The 19482-nt window shown below is 43.7% G+C and overlaps 1 protein-coding gene across 1 annotated transcript in view; it reads right to left on the minus strand.

Annotated features, from left to right (window-relative positions):
• The window catches only part of NUAK1 (NUAK family kinase 1), a 57169-nt gene extending 38963 nt beyond the window's left edge, over positions 1-18206 (minus strand). The window contains exon 1 of the mRNA XM_077807547.1: positions 17850-18206. Within this exon, the coding sequence (XP_077663673.1) occupies positions 17850-18206 (357 nt within the window). The remainder of the gene's footprint in view (positions 1-17849) is intronic.
• Positions 18207-19482: the final 1276 nt, after the last annotated feature.

Genomic DNA, 19482 nt, shown 5'->3' on the forward strand with positions numbered 1-19482 from the left:
GAGGAAAACTTACTTCAAGTGTCTCATGTGCCAGTCCTTTAAGGTCTGCAAGTCCACGTGCAGAATGTTTATTACTAATTTAAAATACTGGCAAATCAGGGAAAAGGGGAGTGAAATAATTCACAAGTCCCATGATCACTGTGCTCAGTTTTGCATGGTTACTAAAGATTCCTCCTCCAAATACTGGAAGACAGTTTTCAAATTAATTTTGAGGCTTGATTTTTCAGCTACCATAGCCAATGATACAATGAAAAATGCCAAACTGAAGCAGTAGAAAGGATCTTTAGTGATTCAGGAGGCAACATCTTCATTGTGAATTGGTCTTGAAGCATAGTGTTAGAGGGCACTCTCCCTTTGGAGGTGCTGATTTGGGATGAAATGTAAAAGCAAGATGCTGGTCACTTGTGGTCATTAAAAAAATCCCTTCACTTTTTTCAAGCACAAGGGTCCTAGTCTTGGTGTTTTGGCAAAACTCCAGTTTGAGTATATTCTCCTTGTCTACTACTCATCCCCCCTCCGCCTCACCCCATAATTTAAACGCAAATATTGTTCACATCCTCTTAGAAACTTGCATCCTGTTGTTGTGTGTGTTAAACAGTTGCAACAATGCACTCCATCAGTTAGCAATGTCTGTAACATACGTTGGCTTATGTTTAGGTGAAAGACGCTGGATAAATGACACACAAAACGAGAAGCGTTTTGGATGATTTTAAAACTCTTTCTTACAATTAACTAGAATCTTCCAAGGACCTAGCTGCAGGTACATTTTCCTTTCAACCATAAGGTCCAGTTGATGATGATGATATGGATCAACAAGTTTAACACTGCTTACATTAAGGGAACTCTTCACCCTGTTTTCTCTTTCTACTGTATACTGCCACTAAGATCATTAAACCTATCTTAATAATAAGGCCCATTACATGGGCATGGGCATGATGATAAAAATACTTGGCTTTCTGTGACAGAACGATAACAAAGGAGTAATCTACAAAGCATTCTCTCAGAATAAAGACAGCAGGGGAGAAGCACTGAATGCTCCTCTAAACAATCAAAATCTAGCTCCCATTGAAGTCAGTAGGAGTTTTGCCCTTGACTTCAATGGGAGCAGGACCACTGAGAGGAAAAACATACTCCCTGAAGACACTACTAAGAGAAGAGGTCTGCCATCCTCCCCTCAGTATGTCACAAAGAGGGAAACGTGTCTATTGGCCACACCCCTAATGCACTAAAGAGGGCCTGCAGCAGCCTAAGGTTTACCATAAGGCCCCACAGCAGGTAGAATGGCGTGAGAAGATAATGGACCCAAGGCCCTTTTTGGGGCATGTCATGGGGTGTATAGACCCCATGCTGGCCTGGCAACGAATGAGTTAATGCAGGAACTACCAGCCAATGCTGATTGGCAGCCTCACAGCAGCTGGGAGAAGAAAAGAGCTGAGAAGCACAGGGGTGGGGTGGCTGCCAGAGGAGGCTGTAGACCAGAGAAAGTAGGTCCTGCTAGCAAGCTGGTGAGAAGCTGTCCCAGAGGGACAACACCCTAGAGAAGAGATGACCACAGGCTGCAGAAACCGATAGAACCAAGGTAGGATGGAGCTCAGGGTACAGGAGAAGAATTGTTGAGGGTTGATTCTGCCTGCCAGGGCTGAGGGCCCTGAGCTGGAACCCAATTGAGTGGGTGAGCTTGGGTTTTCCAACCTATCCCTCCACAGAAACTTAAGAACCAAAGGGGATTCCAGTCCTCTTGAGGACAAGGACCAGCTAACCCCTGCCAAACATAAGGGGAAACCCATACACTCCAGTGAGACAGAATTTAATGTCTTTGCCTGCGGGGTAGGACTATAGAGATTCAGACAAGAAGGGTGGACTGATTGCCCCGCTGAACTGAACAGACTACGTGCAACACTCCATCTGACCAAAAGGAGGTGCTGGTGCAATAGGGCACCAGTTCACAGGGCCTCTATAGCTTCAGAGAAGCATCAGGACTGCTGTATGCTCATCAAACCACAGACTTTTGGGGGTTCTCTTCTCCACCATTAATGAGAGGTAATTTTACAGTATAAATGCCAAGGGGTGGTTATGTGCTCATGCATACACTTTTACAATGCTCATCCTGGGTTTTATATGGATTTTGTTTTATTCCCCCGGCACTGTTCTTCTTAGAAGCAGGATGAGAATTAATTAAGAGGGAAAAGAGATTAATATTTCAGTCTGAGCGCCACAGCATGGAGAAGTTTTCTTTGGAAAGTTTATTTTTAAAGAATCCATATTCCTGGGATATGATTGTGCTAATCAAGGCCCAGACCTATATTTCGTGAGCATCTAAAATTTCCAGTTAGGTCAATAGGAGTTTTGGATGTGCAGGAAATTCAGGCTTTAGGATTGCCAATTGTGGGTAGCAATTATGATACAAAGGGTGTACAGGGAATATAATATAAGGTACACAAAGGTATGTAATGGAGAGGGAGGGGTAGGGGCTTCAGTTTATCACACAGGAGTATCAACTCTGAGGCCCTGATGGCTAAATTATTATAATTTTCTAAAATAATCTAAAATGGACCAGGCTGCAGATACAATCCTCTATTGGGGGCCTAGTAACCCACAGTCCCCCATCCTGTTTGGAGAACTGACCCTGGAAAATATTTTCAAATGTTGGCAACTTTGTCAGTTAAACCTCACCCAGTTTCCTTTTGTTTTAGGTCTGCAGATCATTCTGTAATATTAAACTCCCCTCTTGTTTTTGTAATAATTCTACTTTGGTTTCATCTTGTTCAGCCTGAATGGTATTAATTTAATTGCCCTTTTTGGTTATGGACCATCCTGGAAATTATTACAGAGTTCCATGGAATTATTACAGAGGGAGGAAGGGAATTGCTAACATTTTTTTCCATCCTTCTCTGATTTCTAAGAAATATCTGTATCCCTGAAAGCAGAGGGACCTGCTGCTGCTCCTTTCTATTTATCAAAAGTAAATAAGAGGGGCCACCTAATGGCTCGGTGGGAAGGGTAATACAGAAACAACCAAGCTCAGGTTTTCCTGGAACAGTAGAACTGGAGTGGACAAAGATGTGACAGGGAGGGTGAAGAATGAATTGTTCTTTCACAAGATCTAGCAGCTGGTTACCAAGCAATTTTACAGCCACAGAGAAGGGTACCTATTCTCCCTGTTCAGAAATCAAGGTGGTTGTTCTGAACAGTTCGGGGAGAATGAAATTTGAAAAAGAGGCAACCCAGAACAAAGGAACGGGTAAAAAAGCCTTTGGCAATGTAGTCACTCGGACTGTGTAATCTCACTCAGACTGTAGCCCCCACCCCCATCACACGCACACCCCCTTTTCTTGGCAGCTGCCTTAGCCAGAGTCAATTGAACAAGGGAGAGTCCGTACTCAGATTTCTGGAATCCTTTTGCCAAAAAGTTAGGTAGAGCACCAGCAGCAACGCAGGCTTCCCACTTCACCCTGCCAGTGACCTTAACACAGACTTGGATGTACCACGGTCCCCAGAGTGGAGAACAATTCCCTCTCATTCTACTTGGTCCAGAATTTCATCTCAGCAAATACCACAAATCATGTCATACTGTGTAGAACTATTTAAGTGGTGCTGTGCAATGTGAATTGCTGTCCATGAGGGACTGAGCTAGCCACTGCCTAACCCATTTTATTTAACTTTTTACTTAAACTTCCCTGAAGGAGGAGGTTGCATTTTGCTACTCTGGAGCTCAGAACTGCTTTCATCTCATTTGAGCCAGGCATTCCTTTGCTAAGTGGCAGAAATAATTTAATTTTTAAAACAGATCCTAAATAAAAACATTTGTGACATTTTCTGCATAAATTATTGGCTCCATGTCCTAGAAATATACTAATCCTGATTTAGCTAAAATAAAACCAAATACATTACATTCACTGGAATTACACCAGCAATTAAGTCCATTTTTTTAGCCCCTGGATAAAACCATGCATTGTATTAAATTATGTGTTTTCCTAGTTTTGCATTTTTACATTCCTAAAAACAAGAATGCACATGGCTACCACTATAATACTGATAACTTCCAGCTCAATCCTATATTAACTTGTGCAAGAACAGCATTAACCTCTCAATTGCATCAGATAATCCATGACAAGGATTAACAGAGCTGCCTTGTTGAAAATGAAGCAATTTTAGCCCTCCTTTTACTGTGACTGCTTTCTGAAGTGTGCTTTAATGTGCATGCCATAGTTCAGAATGAGCCAACATTTAAATTAGCTTATATAATAGGCTGTTAAAGTGTCATAGAGGGCTTTGTTGGGCAGATAATGAGAAGAATTTGGGTGTACAGTGAAACAAAGACACAGCTGCCTGTGCCAAACATTCAGTTTATGGCAATACTTCATACAAATTATTCCCTATAACAACTGAACTGTCATATCCTACAACCACATCCCAGGCAACCTCCCAACTGAGCTTGCTAAGGCTGCAGTCTGATGTGCTGTACACACAAACACCAGTAATACCCAGATGTTCTCTATGTAAAACATTTGGTTTGAAACACATAGCACTTCTTTCCAAAAAGCCATTACATTTGTTTAATGGACTCATACAGCTCAACTAAAATATCCTGGAGCAGACATTTGACTGCAATTCTACTCTATAAGCCCCATCTGCAAAAAAGAGAAAAAGCAAATGAGAATGCTTTACATGATTTATGCTGCCTTTATGATCAGCCAGTTCATAAAACACAAGCTCTGCTCTACAGACAATAACACAGATTTCTTTCAAGTGTGTCATTTAGCCCTTGCCTGCATTAAACAAATACATCAACTGAAAAAAAGGGCCAAAATTCTTCAGCTTACGAGTGTAACCAAGGGCAGAATTTGGCCCAAAGCTGTCTCGAGGAATGTGATTTTCTGTTTTACATTCAGGGAGAGGGAATAATGATAACTGGTAACATTCATAACTACATAGTTTTCTTTGCATCGGAGGAAGGCTGGAAGGAGGGAGGTTAAAGTACATAATGAAATTCTTTTCTCTAATGAATTCCTCTATGGTAATATTCACTCCACAATGAAGCATTTCATGGTCCTGTTAGAACACATTTTTATAATGAAATGCTAGACAGGATGAACTGAGACGATACTTATGTCACTGACATAAAGAGACGCATAGAAAACTCTTGGATCATACTCAGAATAAGACTGTTGCTGAAAAAGAGGGCCAGCCAATCACTTGGCTGCCAATATGTTGTACAACTTTTTTTGCTGAAGGCCCCTTGTTCATTACGAGTCTTAACAACTTAAGCAGATAATGGGGTAGGGTGTGGGCATGAAGAAGAGGAGACAGTCCGTGAGTGGAAGAAAAGCTAACATCTGCAGTGCTCAGGGGATACAACTACAGCCTCAAAGGAAGATACTCACTTTTCCTTGTCACAGAGGAAGTGCAGCCTTTTCCTAGGATGTACGAAGCTGCCACATACAGTCAAGTAGAAGAAGGCTAAGCTCATGATTAAGGCACTGGAGTGGCACTTGGGAGTTTGGGCTTCTGTTTCTTGCTCTGCCACAAATTTCTCATGTGACCTTGGGCAAGTCACTTAATCTCTCACTGCCTGCAGCCTTGTCTTCACTAGAAAGGGTTTGTCAGTATACCTAAACCAGTATCGCTATACCATCAAACCCTCCTATGGAGACGCAGCTTATGCCAGCAAAAAAAAACCTCTTGACAGTATGGCTCAGTCCAGTTCCCCCAAATGAAATAAGCTATACCAGCAAACAGACTTTTTTTGCTAGTATAACTGTGTTTACTGTAGGGCTTTTGCTGGCATAGCAGTGTGAATTAAGGGTATGTTTTTATTTTTTCATACTGCTAACTGATAGAGCTGTGCTGGCAAAACTTTTCAGTACAAACCAGACCTCATTTCCCCTTCTGTAACACAGGGGAAATAATCCTTCCTATCTCAAAGGGATGTAGCAAGGCTATGTTAATGGTTGTGGGGTGCTCCGACATTATGGTGATGACAAGCACCACAGAAAAAGCCCATACATAAAAATGAAGGAAGAAAAGTTGGGTTATATAAAGAAAAGGCTGCTCAGGAAAACGCAATGGAGACAAGGTTCAAATATTCTTTGCTTGTGGGAGGGAGGAGAGTACCCCCCTCATGTACACCCTTATCTGGGTTAATTAAGGCCAACTAAAGCTCATTCTCAGATGACTGGGACCAACGAACCATAAAAATAGCCCAGACGTCAAACAAACAAATGTTTAGCTAACCACTGCTATCACAATAGAGTTATCAAATGTTTTTACCCATTGGTGTAGGTCCAACTGTACTGCTTTCTAATGTATTTTAAATACTCTTGTGGTAAGGTAGTAGTACTGTATTTTAGCTGGTATTTTTACAGGCTATAATATTTCATATCGGTATGCAACTACTTCAAGCCTCAGGGAGTGTAGTGTTAGTCAATCTACCCTCCTGCTGAGCATTCAGCTACCAAGGAGGTTTCACTCTTCAGTATTCTCCCAATGGTCACTTTTTCCTATGCCAAAATGTTCCACTTGGAACAACAAACCGCAGAACACTGCTAAGGTGATTATGAGGTATGTCTTCATTTCAGATTTAACTACAGATGCAAGGGTTCTAAATTCCAGGACTACACTATTTACGCTATTTTAAGCATGTCATTCCTTGTGACAAACATAATTAAAAACCCCAATATGGAACCAAAACACATTATGACTTTATTTCTGCAAAGCCCAACAAAAACAAAACAAATTCCAAATGTGTATGATAGTGGGTTGTTTTTTTTAAACAAATGATGCATGGTCATTTTTCTTTTATCTTTTGCTTAAATAGGGATAATCATTTGCATCAATAACAAACAAAACAGTTCTTTTCAATTATTATCATTAGCAAACACTAATCCTAAAGTTCATGCTGCCTTGCAGAGATGTTTTTATCTAAACTCATTGCTAGATTATGAAGTAGGTGCTACAAGGAAAATATTCAGACTCATTTTTAAATTAAACAAATCTCTTCCAAATACAGTGAATATTATGGAGGTGTCTCTAGAATGTCCACCATTAGGATTGTGTCAAGATTGGTAGTTATATTAGGGATTAGATCCCTTTTCTGTGTATGGGAAATATAGTCTGGAGGTGTCAGTAGCAACTCCATTGTCAAAACTGCACTGTGATTTCCACCTAAAGCAGGACCAAAATCTCTCTGCTCTATATCTTAATGACTGAATTTAGTCTCCAACTTTGGCACAATAATCCTTTGTAGGACAAACAAATGTTCTATTTTTTTCAGTCAAGTATGTACAAATCACTGTGTCTGTGCCAAGGCATTGGTGCTTAAAGACACCCTGCCCTCTTCCCCCCCCACCCCCCCCAAACACTGCTGACTCAGCTCTCCAACACACTGAAGCACTCGCACCATGGGGAGTCTTTCAAGCACCAGTGCCTCAGCTCAGGCACTTGGCTCCTCCAGTACTACTGCCTGAGCTCTCCAGTATGCCAGCAGCAGTGCCAAGGTCACTACAGGCCTCTATGCCAAAATACCAGCACATCAAGGGCTTACCCAGTGCTGCTGACTTGGTCTACCAGGTAGCCAAGGTAACAGGCCTGAGGGAGCCCTTGAAGCACTGATGCCTTATCACAGAGACAGTGGGATCCCTAGTCACTCTCCTGCCTCCCATCGAATCTTCAATCACCATCAAGCTCCCCCACATCGCACCTCTTGTCCTCCTTGGTTCCCCAGTGCACTATACAACTGCCCCACTGGGAGTGAGGAGGTGGTGAATGGCCCATTTAAGGAGACCATGAGAGGCTGAGCAGGGATGTGGGAGACAACATGGAAGGTGAAAAAATGTGGGGTGTGCAGTGGGCGACGGGGCTGTGGAGGGAAGAGTGCTGTGGTGTGGATGTTGCTGAAGTAACATGGACAAGGAACAACTGTTGTAGGTTGCGAGGGATGACTGGGGAATTATCTAGGGATTAATTGTTGTATTAATGGAAGATTAACTCTTTATTAAAAAAGCTTTTGGTCTGGGATAGAAGGATGATGGTCATGTGATCATTTTCGCCAAGGAATGGACTGTGGCCATGAAATAAGCTACAAACCATGGAATGAACTGCACTTAATTTGCAATTTTGAGTTTACCTACAGTTGGCTCACAAATCTAATTCCACCAGGACGGCTCCTAACATTCCAATCCTGTCAAGCACTTTTCCCACAGCAGCCATTTTTTTAAAATAAAAGGACCTAACCATAAAAATATTTTATTCCTTTCCTCCGTGTGTCAGGACAGGACTTGAAAAATCACACTCAAGCAAGATCCAGGACTTGTATTCAATCCTGGACCAGTGGCAGTTACAAGGTCTGATATCTTGGGAACAATCAAAACTAGTAGCAGTGCTATCTGTCCTTGGAGAGCAGGGATATTACAAATATCAATAATCCATATTAGTTTAATGGCATGACTTGGGGATTGTTTAATTTGTACACATGGTGATTGGTATAAAAATCATATTTAGCTGCAATTAGAAATTAGACAGCACCACAGCAAGGGACGACTGCATTCAGGCATTTTTTCCCCATTTGAACATGTAGTTAAAGGTGATGGGAGGGCCTCTACATGAATTAAACATCTGGTATTTTTGGTGTGAGTCCAGGATGTTTGATCAGTATGGCCAGACGCTGTACTCTCATGGAATACCTCACCCAGCCCCCTAGTGTTCAAAGGTCTAGGATCTTCTAATTTATACAATGTACAATGTTGTCTGTGCAGACATGGTGATAAATATAATCTGTTTAAAAAGCAGATCCTTCTCAAATCATAACTCACAGATGCTTAAAGGCTTTCATGTGGGTAAGACAAATGAGAGCCACAGTGCCTGATTCTATAGCCAGGGAGTACAGGAAGCAACAGCAGGAGAACACTATTGAAAGCCTGGATACACTTATGGCTTTAGTGAATTGGTCATAAAATATAACAACACACAGATGCAGTTTTTACCTTGCTCTGTAGTTTTTTCACTGTTGGCCATATATCTAGCAAATTGTGGAAACAGTTTTTGGTTTTGTTTGTTAAATAGACACATATGGTATCCCTGTCTGTTAAAAGATAGCTAAAAGATGCATCAACCAATTAATTTGCATATCTAGTATTACACTTCTGATTGGTCAGTATATGGGGTATACTTGGAGTTGCAAAGAAGTGTGTCTCAAACAAAGAAGTAGAACAAGAATTTTTTTTTTAAAGAGTCAGGTGCATGCCCTGGCAATGTAGGGCCAAATTCTGCCTTCTGGGGGAAAAGAACAAGAGAAAAATGTCAACAGATCTGTGTGTGCTATAAGGGCACTATAATGTTTCCCACATTCTCTCTCCTTTTGATTTTCATGGATCTGTGCATGTGGATCTGGCTGTGGCCGAGGTTTACCAAATATTGTCAGTGTTTTTTAACCCATGTATGACTTTCTCCTCTGGTATTTTGTGGCTACCACCTGCTGCTTATTGGCTCTACAATCTAGCAAAAACTTTCTAGTTATTTACCAAAAAACAAAAAAAACCAGACTCACAGAGTAACTGTGATTAGAATTCTATAACGAATAAACAATCTTTAGCATGAACTGCAAGTTCCAGACATCTTTATCCAACATAGATGAGCTCAAACTAGAATATGTATGAAAACACTCTCCACATGTCATATCATAATTGTAATTCTTAGGCAAAAATAAAATCACACACAGCCGAACACCACAATACATTTGAACAATATGTGCCAAAAGAGATTTTGTACAGTTTTCATTCTGTTGGGTTCTCTCACACATGGTGTTTTGAAACCATTTGTAACAACACTTGTAGCATGTTTTAACTGAGAGTTCCTTTATAAACAGTAGGCCAAATTCTATCATGAATTTCACTTCAGTGCGGTTGCATGGGGTGTAAATCAGGGCTGAATTTGGCCCATAAATTAACACAACTTCTCTGAGTGGCAAAGTAGCAGTATCCCTATTTTATAATGGGCAAGCTGAGGCACAGAGAAGTTAACTGAACTGCCCCAAATCACACAGCAAGTCAGCAGAAGAGCCAGAAATAGGATCCCAGAGCCTAGAAATCCATTCACTTGTTTATAGATCCAAAGTCCTCCAGTAAATGCCACCCACCAGACGTCCACCCAGGAATCAGAATGAGCATCTGCCTCTGACTGAGTTAAAAGAGCTAAAAGATTTGTGAAAACTAACATATTTAGACAACTCTGAGTCCTTACTCGCAACTCATTGACGCAGACTTTTACAGAATATTTACTTCACCAAACTAACTTGCTTCTACATTTTTCAGCCATTTGTTTAAATTATTTTTAGGTAGGAGCACCCCTTCTGATCTAATCTCTCTAGTTTGAGGATCTGGAGAGCTGTGCTTTAGGAAGGATGGCAGAATACAGGACAATCAATTTCCGCTTTCAGTTCCTGAAACTCAACCCCTTCCTGCACATTTCAGATACTCAAGTGAGGGTTAGATGTAGCCATTTGACACTTACCTCATGATATTTCCCACTGTAATAAATTTGTGGTACTTTCTAAGAAGGACTTTAAGCAAAAATAAACCACACACCATTGGATTTAATTAGGAAATATTTATACCACTGTTTTAGAACAAAGTTATGTAATAAATAGGGATGGAACAAAACAACAAAAATCAGTCCCCAAAGCCAATTTGCTTAGGCTTATTCTAGGCACTGCAGGTAGCAATTCCCAGAGTTAATGCCGGACACTTTCTGTTATAAGGTTCCGTTTTCAGTTACTTATATCTTTGCCAAATTTTAATTGTTTGGACTGCCAATTTTTTCCATGCGGGGTATCTGCCTCAGGATGAATATTGCTGGAAAGTTTTAGCAGTTCAGCCATTTCCAAGAAGGAGGTTATGAAAAATGTTGTTTTGCCCATGTTAAAAAAAAAACCTTAACTTTTTCACTAAGCTCTAACACCTCCATGCTTTGGAGCAGGAACTTGAAATTTAGCAGGGGGTCTCCCTGGTGTCAGGAATGTACCTTCTCTCATCTCCATGGAACCTTGCCCAAATTTATCAAAGTCATAAGCCTCTGAAAAATCAGTTTGCATATGCTCAATAGAATGTTGTTAGAGTTTGGAGCTAAATTTGCCAAAGATTCCATCTGCACAGAGCATGCTGCAACCCCTCGCAGCTCTTGTGTGATAACTGGAGCGTGTATGCACTGTCTCCGCAGAAAGACTGAGCATGCTCCATCCTGGGACTGCAGGAGCTCAGACCTTCCCTGCAATTGCTTCACTCAACTGCTAGGTGCCCATTGTGGCACCAGACACAGGAACTGAGAGCAGGAAGACTCTCTCTCCTGCACTCTCAATGCTCCCCCAGCTTGTTCCCCATCAGTATAGAAGAGGAGAGTACAGCTTGACTGGAATGCAGATGGGGGGTTTTCACAACAAAATTTTTGGTGGTCTCTAAGTGTGGCCACCAACTCTTGCTGGTGGCTGCTCTGACAAATTTTCCTAACATACTTAATTAACTTTAGGCAAAACAAATAAATATGCACATATACTTGTCCAAATCATTGTAATTTATTTACGTAAGGTGGGTTTTTTTTTTCCAGATTTAATAAGGTATAGTTGTATTTTGATGCCCCTGGTCCCTGCTGCCTCCCCCCGCCCTCCATGGATGTCCCTGGCCCCTACTGCTTCCCACCCCACATTGCCCCAAGCTCCTTTCTGTGGCCTCACACCCCAGGCTCAGCCCGAACCATGCCTCTTTACCATGGTGCCTTGTAAGATCAGCCTTGCTAATGCCCAAAGCCGGAGCCCCACAGCTGGAGCCAAGGGTGGGGGAGGCTGAAGCTTGGTGCCCTGCTGCCACCCCAGGAAGCTGAAGCCCGGAGCCAGCTGAAACGGGGGGGGGGAGGGGGGGCTGAAGCACGATGCTCACTGCCAGAGCCCCAAGGCTGAAGAAGGGAGGGAGGGGGATTAAGCCCATCCCCAGAGTCCTGAGGCTGAAGGGGGGGAGGGGCTGAAGTCCCCTGGAGTCCCTGGACCCTGCAGGGAGGGGCCACTGCTTTGCCCTCTCCCCCAGAAGGCTGTCATGGCCACAGGAAACCCCCCTGGTGGCTGCATGCGGCCATAGCGGCCACATTTGAGAAATGTGTAAGGAACAGGGACAGGAGAAGGAAGAGGTGTGAGGCGCAGGAGCCAAGTGGGAGAGAGACTGCTCTAGGAATGAATCAGGGTTGAGTAGTAAAGGGGGTTGTCTGTTGGATCCCTGCCTCATTTGTTGCAGAAGTTGTAAGGTACATACTGAAAGAGGCAGGGAACTGCAAGAAAAGAAAGGATGATCGCATGGCTAAGGCACTTGAATGCTGCCTTGGGGACCTGGATTCTATCCCTGCCTCTGCCACAGAGTTCCTGTGTGATGCTGGGCAAGTCAGTGAAGCCAAAACATTTACAGGTGGCCACTGTGTGTTCCTCATTTTCTAGGTGCTTGACTTGAGATATTAGGGTCTGATTTGCAGAAGTGCTGAGCACTCAGAACAGCAACAGAAGTCTACAGGAGATCTACTCTGAACATACAAAGTGCTATAAAATGCTAAGTACTCTGAAAAAGTCAGGTCCCAGCATCTCAAAGTGGGCACCCAAAGTATGTTGACACTTTTGGATTTAACCTCTGCTCCATGCGTAAAATGGGAATAATAATCATACCACTTCACATCACAACAGTGTTCCACAGACACATTAATGAATGTTTGTCATGAACTAAGTTACTACAATGAGAGCATTATAGAAAAGTTATAAGGAAATTTATAATTCTGTATTTGGTTTGAATAATGTGTAGTAAATAATGCATAGGGCCTCACAGGAACAATGAGAATACAAATAAATATTGACCTGCCCATTCACTGTATGAGGGAGGAGTCCTGTGGATAAAACAGTACTTGATCACATAATTAAAATAAAGCATACAAGAGAGCTGAATTAAGGTTCCACAGACAACTTTACCACTGATATTTCCTAACTTTTGAGTCCTTGACTTTTCAACATTAACTTGCTTTTAATGTAGATTTTTTTCCTCTGGCTACCCCTAAAGGGCTCAATTATGGGTTGTCTGACAGACACGTTATGTAATTTGCTGATGTAAAAGTTCCATAAACTGGACCTGCCATAAAGTGGTTCCCCACTTGCCACAGAGCTCTACTGGAACTGCTAAGCACCAGACCCTTCTCAGTTCCCTGTGTATGGGGCATGCCAGAAGACAGAAGGAAGAGTGGGCGCTGTGAGTCTCAGCCTACAGCCACTGCAACCAGAGCACAGTGTACGTTAGAGCAGCCCTATAGCCCTAAGGACTGGGCAGAATGTTGACTGAGCCAAGAATACTGGAAGGCTTGGAAGTGGTGCACAACCCCTTTACTCCCACCCTTCCATTCCTACACTGAGATCAACTCAGCAGAATGGAGAATCGGGGCACTACTCCTTGTGATCTGCACAACCGCTCTTATCTTGTTAATTGGGACACACTCCACTTAAAAAATCTTGTTGTAAACAAACAAATGTATCTGTGTTACAAATAAGACCCTAACTATTAAAATGACCAAACTTTAAAAAAAAATCCAATTTACTTGTCACTATTTATGTTTTTCACTTCTCTCTGTCAGGGCAATGACAATCAATGAAGCCAGTTTCCCTTTGTTTACACCATTTCACTTTCAGGTTCTCAAAAGCAATGTCTGAGTTTCCAACACCACAGGGGAATGCTGATTTGTTTTGAAACGAGGTTTTTTCATTGGAATTTTTTCAACTGTGCAAATGTTTCAAACAATCTAAAATTTTGCAAGAGATTGCTTTTATATGATGTAAATTTGGGGCCAAATTTAATTTGGCAGCATCCCTATGATTGAGAGCTGCATAGTGCACTTTTATACATAAGTGTAAATAAGATATAAACGAGAAATGCCTGTGTTTTATGTTGTGCTGCACCTTGTCATCAGTTCTCAGACTAATAAGCCTGTCTTAGGGGTAGGGAGAGAAGAACTAGGTGGTTTGCCCTCTGTTGGCCAGGAGGAAGATAAAAGCCCTGACTCTCAGGAGGGGACCAGAGAAAAAATTACCTGCTGCTGCTCCCACTCCCCTAGCCCACCCCTGGCCCCTGCAGAAAGAAAAATCTGTCCAGTGAGTGAATGCTGAAGGGGTCAGACACTGGGTGCTTAGAGAGTGGGTGCGTGAGAAATTGTTACATACAATATATAGTGTTGTTAATAATTGGGACATTGGGGTATGGAGCGGGGATTGAATGATGACACAAGAGGGAACCCCTATATGAGTGGACCTGCAGGGGGCTCTGGATGTGCCTCCTTTTAAAAAAATCAAGTTCTGCTCTGCTTTGAGTGCATCGTGCAACGTAACAGGCTTTCATCTGGATTCTTGCCATGTTTCACAATACTAGACCTTCTTTTGCCAATATTAACCAAAACATACACCGTATCAGCAGAATACCATTTACTGGCTTATATGTAATCCCAGAAAAAAACTACTTAAAGATGGAGTTAAGGTTGAAAGGCCCTATCAGCAATTTAGGGTAATTATCCTCAAACCAAGCATTTTCTAGCATGAGCATCTTGCAGGATTTCCTTTCATTATGCACCGTGTATTGTACAGGCACATATGACCATTACCTAGCATGCCTTGCACTTATATGATTGTAACTATGGATTCCTTGGCTAACCCGTACTGATTATAGTACATGAGCAAAGTTTTGTTCTGCTGCTTTCATGTGCAAGAGGACAAGCGGAAAAAGCACCTACAGGAATTTCAATGTACATGCTACTTCACAGTCTTTCTATATCCTCCTATATCACCCTTATACTTATAGGAACTTTCACTTAAGATATCATAAGGTGTGAATTTTATACCCAACCAGTACTAAATAAGGAAATCTTGTTTGGAAAACAGCGTGCCCCAAAACATCATATTGGGATATTAATTTATCTGTTTCATGGAACACACAACGTTGTATGTAGTAACTGTCGTAACTAGTACACATTCAAATAAGTTGTTTTTAGCAACAAACTAAACATATCATACAATCCACCTAGCAGTTTTTACTTTCAGAACACTTTGTGAACATGTTTCAGTGCAAAATGGTAAAAAAAAAAAAAAAAAAAAAAAAAAAAAAGAAACTGAATACACATAGACTGTTAAATCAAAGCCAAATACTATTCCCACTGAAGTCAATACAGACTTGCTGTTGACTTTAGTTGGGGCAGGATTGAGCCATTTATAGGACTCAATTCTCCTCTCATGCTGGTTTTGTACTGATGTTACTCCATTGACTTCGGTGGTGTTACTTCTCATTTACAGCAATGTGAGATCAGAATCAGACTCTTAGCCTGTCAAACCTGTCGACTGACTTTGTTGTTAAGTTGTTTATTACAGTTAGAAACAATTGAATGCAAAATTCAAAGCTTACATTTTATATTAAAGTCTGGCTACTCATGCAATAATCTTTAGCAAAATGTTGTATAGCTAAATTGCTTGTTGGCTAATAAATTTTAAAGGCCAAATATGTTAGCGCAGATCACTTGGACAGGGCTAATAACTGGGAATGTAATGTTGTTTCCAAGGTTCAGGTTTGCAATCTGTTGCCATACAGCTTGAACTATTTACATACTGCTGAGTGAAAAAAGATGACTGGAAGCAAACAACCAGGTTAGAGAGTGACCTTGGGACTCTTGAAACCTAGCTTCTGGTTATTGGACAATTTGTGCTTAAGACATAATGGAATGGTGCCTGCCACACTGCTCTCTGTGCATCCCCTGCTGGTCACAGTATGAATCTATTCAAGCCTTTTCAAAGATGCCATAAATACTGATGACTAATGAGAACAGAAGGGAAGAAAGAAATGAGAATGAAAAAAAGTTGAATGAAAACCCTGTGTCTCTCCTGACCCAGCCCCCTTTTGCTGCATTCTCCTCTTGTGGGTGAAGTGGTCTGTGAGATAAATTAGTGCTCGAAGTACGAGAGTCGGGGGTGGAAACTGAAAAAAAAAAAGTAATTTCTATTAACTTCATGTCTGGTTGGGTTCAGGGCCACTAGCTCTAATTCTTTAGAACCGACAAAATGCAGATATTTCACATGTGCTCAAACAGGAGAGTTCAAGCAAAAACATTATATTGTAATTGAATGTAGCTTAATTAATAAAAATAAATGCCATATGGCAAGGATTAAGTTTTATAATATAAAATTAAGCTATAATATACTCCAGTAAGTATTCTAAATACCGGTAGACAGATTGCATGCAACATTTTTATTTCATTTAAGAATCCAGCTGTATTTTGATTTTCATCCTTTCTCCCTATTTCCCCAAGCTTTGCTACCTCAGCCACAAAGATTCAGATCAGACTGAAATTTGAAATACTTCATCTCTTTTCAGAAGAGGACTTTCCCCTAAACAAATCTGATTAAAGCCCATTCAACATCTTTCTTTAAGTTATTCAAGTTTAAAAAATAGATGTTTCTTACTTTTTTGCAACTAAAAAACATCAGACTTTAAAAAAATCAGTCTCCATAATAGAGATCATTAGCTTCTGTTAGTCTGAAATTTTAGACCAGCCAAGACAGCAAACATTAAAAATCTTGTACTTGAAGTGAGCATGTGCAGAGATGTTCATCTCTGGTTTCTGTTTAGCCAGCCTCCAAATGAGCTAGTAAAATGAAAGAACACATAATGTAATTGTACAGCTTGGTTGAAACTCTCATTTTAACTGTTGACACATAGCTCTAGTTGTAAAGTAAATGTCCCTTATTCAAGCCACCTCACTGGCAGTTTCTGTTTCTTCCTCTGGGTATGTGCTAGGTTTGCAGCCAACCAAAACAAAAACAGCAATGAAACAAAACTTGTATGTCACTAGGGCAATGTCTTGCTTTTGTACAGTCTGCTGAAAATCAGTCAACCTCAAATGAAATTTATGTTAAGGTGTCTTCAGAAAAGCATTTATGTCTCTGAGCAGTCAATCGCTAATGCACTCCCCGCATCTTGTACCATCACTCTACTACTGGAGATGTATTTCAACTGAAAATCAAATGGCAATGTGTGTGTGTTAATTCAGATGCATTACAAGTCCCCCTGTATATGAGGCTGAAGGAGATGTGGGAGGACTTGCTGGATTCCAGTTATTATAGGGTGGCCTCTGGGCTGTGTTAGGTCTTGAGCCATCCCACAAAACTGAGCCATGAACTGGACTGTAAAAATCAATGGGGCTGGATTGCAGTCCCAGCATTTTTTAGGTGTCAGCCAAGTTCAGATCACAAAAGTTAACTGCAACAAATCACTGCACTGTATCACTTAAAAATAACACTTAATCTTCTGACACCATTCTGAAGGTCACTTCAATTAGCTAGGGAACACTGCAAGTTGCACTGCACTATACATTTCCACCCTTAGAAATAAAGGTAAGGTTACTGGTGAAGACGGCCACATCTGTGAAGGCCAACAAAAACACACATTTTATTCCAATCATAAATATCATTTGGCGCCAGGTAAATATGCCCAAGTATATAACTGCCTCATCCTAAGTATTTGGCTGGAGTCAAAACACTGGTTCCAAAGGCACTTGGAGGCTATTCCGATCAAGTCCCAAACTCCATAGCTAGCTGTATAATGGGTACCAGTACCGCCAAAGAGCTGGGTTCTTCTTACAGCTGGAAGCTTTGTGGCTTGGGCACCTCTTGAATGCCACAGCTTCCTTTCTACCTCCTCTGAGATAACGCTCAGGGGCCTGATCTCTAACAAGCTCCTGGGAGGATGCACCCGAGGAGCGGTGTTCCCCCTGGGAAGCTATAAGAAAAACGGCTCAGGCTGCCTTACCACTCTGCCCGAAAACCTCTCGATGGCCCTCTTGACTTTGCCATACGTGCCCTTGCCCAGGGTCTCCTGCAGCTCGTAGCGGTGCTTCAGGTTGTGCTTGTGATGATGCCTCTTCACCCCTTGCTGCTTCCTCAGCTCCGGCGCCGCTGTCACCTCGGAGGATGGAGCCTCTTCCGCCGGCTCCTCCAGGGCCGCGGCTCCCTTGCCGGCGGCGCCCGGCTGGGAGCCGCACGAGAGGCAGCGCTGAGGAGCGGGGCCGCGGCCAGCATCCAGCTCAGCGCCCTCCATCTCCGGCGGCGGCACGGCGCGGGGGGCACTCGCCGGAGCGCAGCCGCCGCCTCTCCGCTCTGCCCACATCTGCTGGGCACCAGCCCTTGCGCCGCTGGGGTGGGGACCCGCAGCGCCCCCGACCCCCTCCCTCCCCTCTCCTTCCTCCTCCTCCTCCTCACCCCCCTCTCCGGCTGCTGAGGCACATTTGGCACTCGGGGAACAGGCGCCGCTGCAGCCCCGCTTGGCAAGTCCCCCCTCCGCCCCCCCGGGACGAAGCGAGCCGAAGCTACCCCGCTCCGCCCCGCCTAGGGGCAGGCAAGGCTCGGGGACAGCGGGCACCCGCTGGCGGGGAGCCCCTGGCTGGAGCTGTGCTGGGCAGCCCCTTCCTGGCCGGTGGCCCCGGGCTGGGAAGCGGCTCTGGCCGGGGGTGGCGGGGAGACCAGCCCCGTCTTTGTGCGGCCGCCGAGGAGACTGGCCCCGCCTGGCCCCTCACTCAGCCGGGCTGCCCGGCCTGGGGGGGGGGTCGGTATTTACAGCCCGCGGGCCCCGAGCTGGCTGCCCCTGCCGCCGGCCCCGCCGCACATGTGCGGCTGGAAGGTGCCCTTCTGCTCCAGGCTATATTTGGTGGCGGAGGGTGCCCGGGCTGGGGCCGGAGCCAGCGGCGGGGCTAAGCGGCCGAGCCGCTCTCTCTGCGCAGAGCAGGCGCCGGAGCCTCCTCCTCATGTTCCCTTCAGCCCGGCCCTGGCTGTGGCGAGCAGCCGCTTTGCCGCGGCCGTGAGCGGAAGCCACAGTCCCTCCTCCGCCCCAGCTCCGCACATGCCCCGGGCAGCTCGCCGCCTGCCTCGCTCGCCTCCCTGCGGGCTCGGCTGGGTTTGGGAAGGGGCGGGCAGCGCCTAGCGGATTTGCAGACGGGAGCCGCCCCTCTCCAGTGCAGGCGCTGAACGGGGGCGGGAAGCAGGCAGCCAGGCGTGGGGGGCGGTGGCTAGCCCCGCAGGTCACAAAGCGGGACTCACGCTGCTCGCAGGGTGCGGTTGGCAATGCCCAGCCAGCCACTCAGCTGGCAGCCCAGCAGCCGGCATGAAGCGAGGCAAGGACAAAAGCATGGCACAAAAGGGAGTCAGCTGCAGCCTGCTGCTAAGGAAACTGAGATGAGGGGGCAGATGGACGGATACCAGAACAGACAGATAGGACAATGGAGGAACAGACAGATGCCACAGGCAGAGAGTGGGACAATAGAAGGACAGATCCCATGGACAGACAGGTACCCTAAAGGTGGATAGACAGGGTGCTATTAATTTTACTTTCATATAAGGATCTCTAGGCATTTACAAATTGGGTTCTAGTAAGAGAACTAGCTAGATTA

Source organism: Eretmochelys imbricata, chromosome 1, assembly GCF_965152235.1.
Source record: "Eretmochelys imbricata isolate rEreImb1 chromosome 1, rEreImb1.hap1, whole genome shotgun sequence".
Taxonomy (NCBI): domain Eukaryota; kingdom Metazoa; phylum Chordata; order Testudines; family Cheloniidae; genus Eretmochelys; species Eretmochelys imbricata.